The 13,312-nt window shown below is 34.9% G+C and overlaps 1 protein-coding gene across 3 annotated transcripts in view; it reads right to left on the minus strand.

The window, feature by feature from the left end:
- The window catches only part of USP53 (ubiquitin specific peptidase 53), a 78,528-nt gene that overhangs the window by 10,634 nt on the left and 54,582 nt on the right, over positions 1–13,312 (minus strand). For all 3 annotated transcript variants that reach the window (XM_021938750.2, XM_021938751.2, XM_021938749.2), the window contains 5 exons: positions 10,817–10,979; positions 9,196–9,348; positions 7,781–7,927; positions 5,589–6,327; positions 3,924–4,000 (listed from right to left, as the gene is read on the minus strand). In XM_021938750.2, coding sequence (XP_021794442.1) covers positions 3,924–4,000; positions 5,589–6,327; positions 7,781–7,927; positions 9,196–9,348; positions 10,817–10,979 — 1,279 coding nt within the window. The remainder of the gene's footprint in view (positions 1–3,923; positions 4,001–5,588; positions 6,328–7,780; positions 7,928–9,195; positions 9,349–10,816; positions 10,980–13,312) is intronic.

Below are 13,312 nucleotides of genomic sequence, written 5' to 3' on the forward strand. Positions count from 1 at the left end.
CATTTTCTACTCCAGGTATGCTATTCACAGCAAAGGTTTGGAAAGACAGACAAAAATTCATTTCTTTACTTCTCTTGCTTCCTGTTATAAAAACATAAGGTCACTGAGATTTTCTTGGTCAAAACACATTGCTCTAAGAATTTTGCAATAGGTGTCCTCAGTTAATATGAAAAAGTATGTAATACACTTAAAGGGTTTTCTTTCTATTGTGGTAAAATATACATAACAAAATTTATCATTTGAACTACTTTTAAGTGTACAGTTCAGTGGTATCAAGTGCATCCACATTGCTGTGCAACCATTAGTCTACTGTAATCTTTTAACTTTTTACTTGGAAATAAATTTTCGAAATTCAGAAAAATTGAAAGATTTAAAAAGTATAAAACATACTTTTTATCAGAAGAAATCATTTTTGTAAGAAGAAATCATTTCTTCTGTCCTGAATGTAATTTAAGGCATGTGAAATCCCTCCACTACAATTCCATTTTAAAAAGGGAGCTAAAACATTCCAAATGGCATTGTGGCAATTTAAACAATGTTCCCAAATGTAACAGATTTAGGCAGTGTAGGGATGGATTTTTGCAGCAGAATTCATCATGACATAGGCAGACAAACCTATAGAATATCTCTATTAATGGGAAAAAAGCAGAAATAACAGCAGCATTATTATAGATTTTGGTCCTCTACCATTAAATATACTTGCATAGACTAATATTAAAAATTGACAAAATGTCAAGAAAATATGAAAATAAGAAATTTCTAAGGCTCTTTGAATTTTAAGTCTTTTAGCTATTGATATAAAATGATTCTACAGTTCAGTAATGTCCCCCGTTTCTTGACAGCATCCAATCATTTCTCACTCCACAGCTTTAAGTGTGCCCCCATTTTATAAATAAGAAATAGGAATGACCAAGAAAATCATATATAGTCACAAAATTATAACAAATTGTCCCTTGTGGGGGGAAAAAACCATGCACAGCAAGTTTTTAATTTGGGGGAAAAATTCCTATATCACTTTTCCACACATTCTCAGTCCCAGACGTGGGGAAGGGAATACATAATACCACAAGGTACAACACAAACAGATGTTCTCAAGTCAAAGACTGGCTTAGAGAACCATGGTAGGCTTTGAAGTAGAAAGTTTATGAAATCAGAAATAACTTTAAAATAGTATAATTTATTTAGTTAAATAAAGAATGGGTTACACAAAAACACAATACAATACCTATTAAAACAGAAAATAACAAGTGCTAGTGAGGATATGGAGAGACTGGAGTCCTTATGCACTGCTGGTGGGAATGTAAAATGGTGCAGCTGCTATAAAAATAGTACAGCAGTTCTTGAAAACATTAAACATATACCACAGGACCCAGCAACTGCACTTTTGGGTATATATTCAAAAGACTTCAAAGTAGGAACTCAAACAGACATTTGCACACTAATATTCATTGCAGCATTATTCACAATACCCAAAGGGTAATAACAACCCACATGTCCACTTACAGATTAATGCATAAACAAGATGTGATATATAATACAATGGAATGTTACTCAGTCTAAAAAGGAATGAGATTCTGATACATCTACAACATGGATGAACCTTGAAGTCATCATGCTAAGTGAAATAACCCACACACACAAGAGGAGAAACATCATATGGTTCCACCTATATGAGATACCTAAAATAGTCCAATCCACAGAGACAAAAAGTAGAATGGTGATTGCCAAAGGGCTGGAAGGAGGGGAGAATGAGGAGCTGTTTAATGGGTAGAGAACTTGAGTTTGAGAAGATAAAAAAGTTCTGGAGATGGATGGTAGTAATCGTTGCACAACAATGTGAATATACTTAATGCCACTGAACTGTACACTTAAAAATAATTAGAATAGTAAATTTGGTTATACACGTTACCATAAAAAAAGCATTTTTAAGTACATCACACATACACACTTTCATATTAAATGAGGAAAATTCCTGCAAAGTTCTTGTAGCAATGTACTTCTGACCATCAAAATCTCTACGATCTTGTGTTTTTATAACTATCAGGAAGCAAGTATCATTTTGTAACAAGTACTGAACTTGCAGTTATTGTTCAATCTCACTGACTTTTGCTATGATTTCTGGCCAACCCTTTACTGTTTCCTGTAATACTTGGTTACAAAACTTATCAGATTTTATCAGGCGAGACATTCGAATATGGGAAAGGAAGGTTATTTCCTTAATATAAATGTTTCCTTCTGATAGTATACCATTTGATGAAAACAAAATAATTTAACATTTAATCACATTCTTTGTCTGCAAACTGAAAAATAATCCCCACAAGGCTAAAAAACATTAAAATTTGCTGTTCATTGCTCTTTTATATTGTGAAAAATTATATCCCTTCTACTCCTCTGAATTGTAAAATTTGAAAACATTGTCTTTGATCGCAACATAATAATTCCTTTGCAAATCATCTTCCTTGACTTCTCTCCCCCAAATTCTTCAGGTATATACTCCCAATAGCAACCCTGAATCCTGTATACATTCAAATTTCTAACTTTCTTTGCTTCTGGGCTACTATGTGTTGCTAACAAATCGCCTATAATCATTCCACACCATTGCATAGTTATTGTTGCCAAACGAAACTTTTCCAGAAGGCTGTTTATCAATCTTTCTATCAGTTTTTAACTACTGTGACAGTCATTAGAGTTGTACACACATACTTCCATTCAATTCCAAGCACCTGTAAAATTGCAGTTTTCTACCTTCTCTGAAATCAGGCCTGGTTAGGAGACTAGCTCTGGTCAATGATACAGAAGTGGAAGTGCATGTGTCACCTCAGGTTTGAAGTTTTAAGAGTTGGCAGGTGATTCTCCACAATATATCTTCCTTTATCTCCTTCTCACCCATATCCCCTTAGCCTGGGATCCTGAGTGACTCCTAAGAAGAGACTACACTGACCACCTCTGGACTTATATTGTGAGCAAGAAACAAACTTGAGTTAACACCTTGAGATTTTGAAGATACTACCATTGCATAATCTAAAACCTACCTATCCTGATAAGAGTTTCCCCTTTTCTCATAGCTTTTCCCATCCTTTAAAAGCCTTCAAGTATGAATGCTCTCAACTTCCCTCATCATTACTCATAAACTTATCAGTAACAGGACCATTCTTATCTTCTTTACTCTTACCTCAATGGACCCCAATGGACCATTCTTTTTTTATGCCTATTTCCCATAGGCATAAAAGGAGGGGGTAAAGTCAGAAAGACCAACAGTCTACAGACAGTTTCTAAGCTATCAGAACATGACATTTTTATTTGCAAATATAGAAATATACCTTCTGTTATGTAAAAGTAAAGTGTTAACAAGCCACCATAGACAGATACTCCTGCCTATTTGAGTCTCAAATAACAGTTTTAAGGACAAGTATGAAAAGCAACGTGTTCAAGGGTCCCTAATGTCGACACTTAAAATGCAAACGGCTACTAAAAAAAAAAACTGAAAGACTTCATCATCTAAATCAAAAAATAATAATAATGCTATCTTTAATATCAGAGACATATCCAAACAGCACATTAAAAAGGCTGCAAACTTCAAAAGCAATAGTTATCCAATCAAATAAAAAGTAAGATACAAAACCATTATTAACACTTTGTGAAGCCAATGTGGAAAGTATAGCATGCTTTCTTTTGTATAACAATATACATACAAAAAAGAATGCTGATTTCCTTCTTTCCACATGTACTTGATTAAAACATAATTTAAAACATAATATATTAATAAAATTTGTTTATTGATATTTTAGGGTTATTTAAAAATAATGTTCATAGTCATTTTTATAGTCATATAGGGTTTTCTCTTAGGTACATCATAATAGCAAACAATACATTAATACAATTTATTTTTTACAGCAACTGTTATATTCAAATAAGCTTTTTACCTTCTAAGTGATTTTGGCTCTGAAGGGAGGTCCAGTCCCCACGTTCTTTATTTAGGTTGCTTGTCTTAATCTGGTCACTAGAAAATAAAATACACACTAAACACATCAGTTATTATGGATTGCCTTTGTTTATTCTAAAAAAAGAAAAATGTGTTAAACATTTATTATATGCCATGTGTTGTTCTAGGGCTTAATGTACATTATTTAATACTAAAAGTAGTTATCTTTATTTTACAAGAGAAGATAAAGACTGTAAAAGTCAAATGAATTTGCCCAATAATTAAAATCTAAGTCTATCTGGTTATAAAGTCCTGATCTTTCTACTACCCTAGGCTACTCCATTCCAAGAAGAATTATAAAATTACCTTGTCAAGTCTTTTTTTTTTTTTTTTGCCAGGACCTTTTGCTCTTTTGCCCAGGATGCAGTGCAGTGGTACAAACATGGTTCACTGCAGCCTTGACCTCCTGGGCTCAAAAGATCCTCCCATCTCAGCCTCCCAAGTAGCTGGGACCACAGGCATATGCCACCATACTTGGCTAATATTTTAAAACTTTTTCATAGAGATGAGATCTTTCCATGTTGCTCAGGCTGGTCTTGAACTCCTGGGTTCAAGCAATCCTCCTGCCTCAGCCTCCCAAACTGCTGTGATTACAAGTGTGAGTCACCACACCTGGCCCTTTCCTTAAGTCTTTATTGAAACAGCATTTTCATAAAACATGAGCAGTTGATTTTTGCAAATCTACCTTTTAATAACAAATGTGGTAAAATATCAGCTAATAGCAAACAAACACATGTTAGAAGGATTAAACAGTAATATAATAAATGTATTTAGAATTAATTGAACACAAAGTTATTTGATTGAATTTTTTTATATTTGCTAAAGGGAAAATATCTTCCATGAGAATGAGTTGTGACAGTAAAAACTAGCTTCAGTTCTGAGTTACAAATGTTAGAGATGAGATTATAAACATTACACACATTGAAGAACTAAACAACAGGCCAGGCACAATGGCTCAGGCCTTTGATCCCAGCACTTTGGGAGGCCAAGGCAGGTGGATCACTTGAGATTGGGAGTTCGAGAGCAGCCTGGCAAAACCCCGTCTCTAAAAATACAAAAATTAGCCAGCCATGGTGGTGTGTGCCTGTAGTCCCAGCTACTTGGGAAGCTAAGGCAGGAGAATCGCTTGAACCCAGGAGGCAGAGGTTGCAGTCACCCATGATTGCACCACTGCACTCCAGCCTGGGCGACAGAGCGAGACTCCTTCCCCTCAAGACAAAAAAAGAAGAATTAAACAACCAATTTAATGACTGAGATGATACCAATTGAAGTCTGTGCTTTAAAACCAGTCAATTGTTGACAGTGACACAACAATGATAATAAACTTCAGTACTTTCCAAATTTTCTAAAAATAAAAAGCTGCTATTTTTGGAATCAGGAAATAACTATTAAAAATAGAAATCTAAAATATCAAATAAACTGCAATATCCTAGGTTTCTTTACAGAAACATACTTGTGTTTAGAAGAAGCAAACTTTTTAAAGCTCTTTAAAACAGCTCATGCTGTTTCCATCCTATTTAATTGACCCCAAACTTTGACAATTACTTCATGCAATTAACAAGAAAGAACAGTGATGGAAAAATGATTCACTCAACTTTTACATTACCTGAAGCATACTGTTTCTTTAACAGCACTGATATCCATTACTGTACCATTTCCATCGATAACAGGTGAGTCCAAATTAGTAGATCCATTACTGATGTGATCACTGCTTTCATATCCAGACTCAGTCCTTTGCATCTGCCAATTATCACTATGCACTTTACCCTCTACAAGGCCTTTATTTTTGTCTGCTCCTTTTCCATTAGATTCAAGGGAACTTCTGCTTCCTATTTCCTGCTTCATTTCATCTTCATATATGGTCATTAAACCTTTTTGCTTTGGATTCTCTTTTGGCCAATTACTAAAACTTTGATCCTTGCTACATTTGGGCTTGTTACTGATATTTGGTTTATGTCTTGGACTATGCTGTCTTTTTTCACTTTCACTAAAAATACTATCAACATTTAATGTTTCTCTCATAGGTTTCCAACCTCGGTTCCGGCTTTTACTGCTGCTATTACAGCTGTTTCCTCTATCCCTAGAATCTTGGCTGCTGTCTGTATCATATCCAGTGCCACTGTCGCTCTTAACTTTGCCAGTTATTTTCTCCCCTGGAGCAAGAGTCTGGGATTTACTTGAACTTATTATTTGTGCAGAAGCTCGACTCTGTGGTACAACTCGGTCATGTTTATATGATCCTTTTCCTTGACTATGATATATATGTGGATTCCCATGTTGTCTAAAACCATTTGGGGCAGGAGGTGATCCAGATTGGAAATGTGAAAGGTCTTCATCAATCAAATCTTAAAAAAAAAAATTAAAGATACACATGAATTACTCCTCAGAGTCACCTTGTAGTCACAAGGCAAATACCTGTTAGAAATAAAATGTTAAAGAGTTTTAGGTAAATAGTAATTGCAAGTACGTATCACATACTGCTTTGAGATTAAAAAGTGTTTTTCCAGTCCTTATGTATGCTTAATGAGGGGTTTTTATAAAAGAAACTTTAAAAAATGATCTCTAAAGTAGATCAAAATTGAGGCAGTTTTTTTAAAAAATAAGCACTCTATCTCACTCATAACAAAAATCATAAAAATACTTTCCACTTCTTATATTGGTAAAGATTTAAAAGTTTGTTAAACCAATTGCTGCTGAGAGTGTGAACAGACAGACATCCAATCATTATTGGTGGGAGTGCAGACTAGTTCAGTCTTTTAGGAGGGCAACTGAGCCACATCTGTCAAAATTAAAAGTAAACATATCCTGACCCAGCAATTCCTCTGAAAGAATTTTATACTATGGCTATATGCAAAAATGTACAAAGTTATGTGTGAAAAAAGATGTTGCTGAAGAAAAAATCTTAAATCAGCCTGTAAAGTCTATCACGATCAGTTAAATTATGCTCTGTCCATAAAGAAAAAAGCATAAAACCATAAAGAGACATGCTTATAATGTGGAAATGGAAATACTAAGTAAAGAGAGGGAAAGTCAGGGATTGCCAGAAAAGAAGTCCCTTCACTTAGTTTTATAAACTTCCTTATTACTTGAATATGCCATGAGTGAATTATATCTATAAGTAAGTTAAAACATAGAAACCCATATACAAGTATCCCAGGTTAGAATTAAATTTAAGAATCAGGATATTTTGCATATTTAGATTTAGTATAGGTGTATTAAATTACTCATTAATAAATATACACATATATAAAATATAATAGGTCTGGGCACCCCTGTAATCCCAGCACTTTGGGAGGCTGAGGCAAGAGGATCGTTTGAGGCGAGCAGTTCAAGACCAGTCTGAACAACACAGCAAGACCCCATCTCTATAAATAACTTTTTAAAATTTAGCCAGATGTGGTGGCATGTGCCTGTAGTCCTAGCTACTCAGGAGGCTAAGATGTGAGGATAGCTTGAACCCAGGCGTTCAAGGCTGTAGAGAGCTATGATTGTGTCACTGCACTCTAGGCTACACAACAGTGAACTCTCACCTCTTAAAAATAAAGTTATTAAAAATAACTTTAATATAATTTATTTGCTATAAACTATATACAGAAATTATATATTAATTTATATATACATATACAGAAATATATAATTTTTATATTTCTATATTATATAAATATATATTTAACTTATATATTTTATATATTTTTAATATATATTTAACATATACAGAAATTAAAGTTATAAAATTCAGTTTTAAAATAAGATTTTAGCAGCTCCTTTTAAAATCAATAGTACAAGATCTTAACTTACCTCTATGTCGTCCTAAATCTTTTCTTTGTCCCTTCTCTAAATCTTTCCTTTGTGAAGAAAGTAAGTTTTTCTGTTCAATAGCTTTCAGAGCACATTCTCTGGAAATGTCTTTTATCTTTTCCCTTTGATCAATGTGACTTAACTTAGCTGTAAAAGAAATCTTTCTTACTATCATACAGATCATTTTTCAAATTGCTCAATAAAAATAAAACTTGATCTATATAAAAATGTTGATATAATTTTAAAAAGCATAGATATGTAGATATATAGTATATAATGGTATTTTTATGATTAAAAACTAAATGTGATTTTTCTTGACACTGGAGATGCATGTTGTCTTTTAGAACTTCTTGTATAGCCTCTAAAACAAGTATAAAAAAAGAGATCTGCCATTAAAATAATAAGAGCTAAAGGTAACTGAATGGTCACTATTTGCCAGTTGTGTTACTCATTTACTTCTTCAAGGTACAATTACTGTCTCTATTTTGGGTAAGGAAACTGAGGCAGAGAGAAATTAGAAATTTGCCCAAGTTCACAAAGTTTGTAAGTCGAGAACCGGGAATATGAACCCAAGTTGTCTGGTTCCAATGATTCTATTCTTACACACACATATACTATTTCTGGGCTTAAAACTAGGTGTCGTTTGAAAAACATAAAATGCCTTGATCTACGAGTATAGGTAATCTGTGAAAGGAAAATTTTTAATATTTAATATTTAATAATTTTTTAAAAGCCTTTATTTTAGTTTTTTGTGGATAACTGTTAATTCTCAATGTTACTACCCTTGATTAAATGAGTTACTTTTATGATTACACATTATTTCATTAATATATTTAAAGGTTGATTACAAAATCATCCTGAACATCCACACAAGAGTTATGTGTATTTCTAAACTATAACTGTACACAGTATCGTGAGGTCTCATTTTGAACCCAAGTTACAGAACTCGACTTGTGGAAGTTAGTTATGGGATAACAATAACAAGGCAGAGTTGAATAAAAATGAGGTTAAGAACAAACTACGGCAATAGTTAACTTTGAACTACTGTTGCATTCACTACCAGTAAATTTAATTTTGGCATTTATGCCAAATTATTAACTCACATTTTTCTGCTTCAAGCTGATTATTAACTCCTTGAAGGAAATGCCACATTGTTGCTTTATTTGGTAACTGTCCAGATTGCCTCAGGCCTACCACAGTCTGAGTGCATGGAGAAACTCAAACAACTCATGGAATCAAACTGGTCAGGTAAAACTACAGCTCTCAGAGAAATGCATAAATCAAAAGACGAATTTTGTTACCTACTTGCTATTATCTCTTCATAGGCAAGGAAAGCTAGGTAAGCATCGTGCGGTAAGTGAAAAAAGGAAGACACTCACTCGGAACTATGTAAAAATGACAATTTAAACACGTACCTGGTCCTCTCCCTACAGCTGTGTGACTGTGGCTCCGATTAGATGATGAAATATTATCAGTTTGAAATTTCTGATTTTCTCTCTGCTTTGCCTGATCACCAAATCCATTTTCTTTTAAATTATCTGACTTATGAATTACAGGCTTTTCACATCCTTAAAAAGAGAAACAAAAATGTATCATTCCTTTCCTTACCATGAAAAGAGATGTTTGAATCATTTTTTTCAGATTATTTTTAACTGTAAAAAAAGTTACTTAAAACTTAAGAGGACTGACATCATTTAAGAATTTCGAAATGCTTTATACTGCATTCAAAAAGGACCTAACTGTTTTGGACTTTTGCAGTTTACTACATCACTTAAAACGTACTTCTAGAAAGAGCTACTAGTGAAGCCTCTTTTGTGATTGTGTGACCATAATAGTGGGTAACTCCTGAAGGTGCTTCTGAGGCCACTGATGAGAAAAGGATCATTCTAAAATACTAACAAAAATTACTAAAATTGCCTCAACTCTACTCAAAGTCAAATTTGAAATTATCCTCAATATTTGTTGTGGGAAGTCAGGGACCCCGAACAGAGGGACCAGCTGAAGCCATGGCAGAAGAACATAAATTGTGAAGATTTCAAGGACACTTATCACTTCCCCAATCAATATCCTTGTGATTTCCTATGCCTGTCTTTAATCTCTTAATCCTGGTCATCTTTGGAAGCTGAGGAGGATGTATGTCGCCTCAGGACCCTGTGATGATTGTGTTAACTGCACAAATTGTTTGTAGAGCATGTATGCTTGAACAATATGAAATCTGGGCACCTTCAAAAAAGGAACAGAATAACAGCAATGTTCAGGGAACAAGGGAGATGGCCTTGGATTCTGACTGCCGGTAAGCCGGACGGAACAGAGCTATACTTCTCTTCTTTCAAAAGCAAATAGGAGAAATCTTGCTGAATTCTTTTTCTCAGCAAGGAACATCCCTGAGAAAGAGAATGCGCCCTGAGAGTAGGTCTTTGAATGGCCCCCTTGGAGGCATCCCTCTTTTATGGTCAAAGTCAAAGGAATGAAATAAGCCCAGGTCTCCTGTAGCGCTCCAAGGCTTATTAGGAGGAGGAAATTCCCGCCTAATAAATTTTGGTGAGACAGGTTGTCTGCTCTCAAACCCTGTGTCCTGATAAGATGTTGTCAATGACAATGCATGCGGAAACTTCATTAGCAATTTTAATTTCGCCCCATCCTGTGGTCCTGTGATCTCGCCCTGCCTGCGCTTGCTTTGTGATATTCTATTACTTTGTGGCGCATGTGATCTCTGTGACCCACACCCTACTCGTACACTCCCTCCCCTTTTGAAAATCGCTAATAAAAACTTGCTGGTTTTATGACTCAGGGAACATCACAGAACCTGCCGACATGTGATGTCTCCCCCGGACATCCAGCTTTAAAATTTCTCTCTCTTGTATTCTTTCCCTTTATTTCTCAAACCAGCCAACACGCTTAGGGAATAGAAAAGAACCCATGTTAAATATCGGGGATGGGGTTCCCCCCGATATTCATTTTATATTCAGAGTATTAGTATTCCTAGTTCACTGTGATAATAGAAAAACATGGAGAATTTTTAAAAGAAAGAATTACCCATATTTTCTGCAACAGATTTGTAATGTGACCAGCTGACAACCTGCCTGAGTGCATCGTCAGTAGAAACTGCTGTCCCATCTGGGTTTGCGTAAAACAAAAGCAGTGGCTGAAAGTGGCATCGAATGCATTTGGAGACAACATCTTTCCATCTAGTTCCAATCTTTTAAAAAAACACAATGAATAAAGACAAAACAAAACCTTGTAATCAATGTGTTACATGAAAAGACAGAGACTCTGAGTTACTTTATATTTTTAAAAAATTTAGACCGGGCGCGGTGGCTCAAGCCTGTAATCCCAGCACTTTGGGAGGCCGAGGCGGGTGGATCACGAGGTCAGGAGATCGAGACCATCCTGGCTAACATGGTGAAACCCCGTCTCTACTAAAAATACAAAAAACTAGCAGGGCGTGGTGGCGGGCGCCTGTAGTCCCAGCTACTCGGAGGCTGAGGCAGGAGAATGGCGTGAACCTGGGAGGCGGAGCTTGCAGTGAGCCGAGATCACGCCACTGCACTCCAGCCTGGGTGACACAGCGCGAGACTCCGTCTCAAAAAAAAAAAAAAAAAAAAATTTAGATATGCAGCTGCTAGTAGTTCAAGTATATATCATATTATATAATTAACTGTATTTAGTAACTAGTCTAAATAAAAATCTTTTAAACATTATCATTTACAAATTTGATGGGCAAATAAATTTTAAAAAGCTTTCCAAATATGTGATTGACTGACATTTGACAAAGACTTCAAGGCAATTCAATGGAGAAATTTAAGAGTCAGCTCAACAAATGGTGCTACAACTGGAAATAAAGAACTTTTACCATGAGAAAAATAACTTTAACCTGACTTCATATAAAACAAACAAAAAAAATTAACTAAGAATAGCTCACACAAAAACTAAAACTTAACCAGAAGAAAACAAAAGAGAAAATCTTTGCAAACTTGGGGAAGGGCAGATTTCTTAGCACACCAAACCACAGAATAAAAATATTTTAAAAATGGACTTAATCTAAATTAATTAATAACTTTTGCTCTTAGAAAGACACCATTAAGAAATTGAAAAAAAATAAGCAACATACGGCTAATAAAGGACTACTGTGCAGAATAAAGAATCCCTACAATGCATTAATAAGAAGATAATCCAGTGCGAAATATTGGCAAAAAATCTGGACATTTCACCAAAAGAAAGATGTAAGAATGGTCAACAAGCACAAGAAAAGATGCTCAAAATATTACCAACCGCAAGGGAAATGCAAATGAAAACCACAGTGAGATAATATTATACATACACTAGAAGGGCTAACATTAAAAAGAATACCAACACGAAGTGCTGCTGAGAATGTGGAACACAGGAACTCTCATACATTGCTCTCATAGAATGCAAACTGGTATAACCACTTTGGAAATAAATTTGATAGTTTCTTGTAAAGTTAAACAGACACTTACCACACAACCCAGAAATCCCACTTCTAGGTATTATCTAAGAGCAACGGAAAAAAATATGTTCACAAACAGATTATTCATACTTCAATAGGTAAATGGATAAATTGTTGTACAGCCATAAAACACAATAAAAATAAAGTGTGAATCCAAACAACATGAATGAATCTTAAAGACATTATGCTAAAGGAAGGGAGGCAGACACATAGTACATACTATAAGAGACCATTTATATAAAATTGTAGAATGAGTAAAACTAATCTATAATGAGACCAGCAATTTCCTCGTCCTGGGGTGGTGTGGGGAGTATGACAACAAAGAAGCCTGATAGACTTTTCCTAGGGTGATGAACATGTTCTGTGTACTGATTATGGTGGTTACATGGGTGAATACATTTATCAAAACTCCAACTGTACACTTAAAATAGGTGTATTTTAATGTTTGTGCACTATACCTCTATAAAATTGATTTAAAAGCAAAACAAAACCAAACAAAAACACCACAAAGCATTCTAGAATATTTTTGCAGAGAAGGGGACTTTTAAGAACAATTCTGATGAGCTGTTCTGAACTACATATATTCAGCTATTTATCCTCCTCACTGGGGATTCCAAGAGACTTGAGGAGTCCATTTTTTTGTTTGTAATGTTTGTTTTTTGAGAAAAGGTCTCACAGTCACCCAGGCTGGAGTTCAGTAGCACCGTCTTAGCTCACTGCAACCTCCCTCTCCCAGGTTCAAGGGATTCTCATGACTTTGCCTCCTGGGATTACAGGCATGTGCCACCACGCCTGGCTAATTTTGGTATTTTTAGTAGAGACGGGGTTTCACCACACTGGCCAGACTTTGAAGAGTCAATGTGAAAATAAAATAAAAACCTTCACAGGGTAATTAATATACCCAGTTCTTCCTCCAAATTTTGAATAATTTAAACTATGTAAAAGCAAAGTAGAAACTGCAAAATGTTTTTACACATCGACTCAAGATGAAACTTAATAAACTCCTACATCAAAGTACTAAGTAATTCAAGCAAAGTGCTGATTTTAAATATAAATACCAAAAT

This window comes from Papio anubis, chromosome 3, assembly GCF_008728515.1.
Source record: "Papio anubis isolate 15944 chromosome 3, Panubis1.0, whole genome shotgun sequence".
NCBI lineage: Eukaryota > Metazoa > Chordata > Mammalia > Primates > Cercopithecidae > Papio > Papio anubis.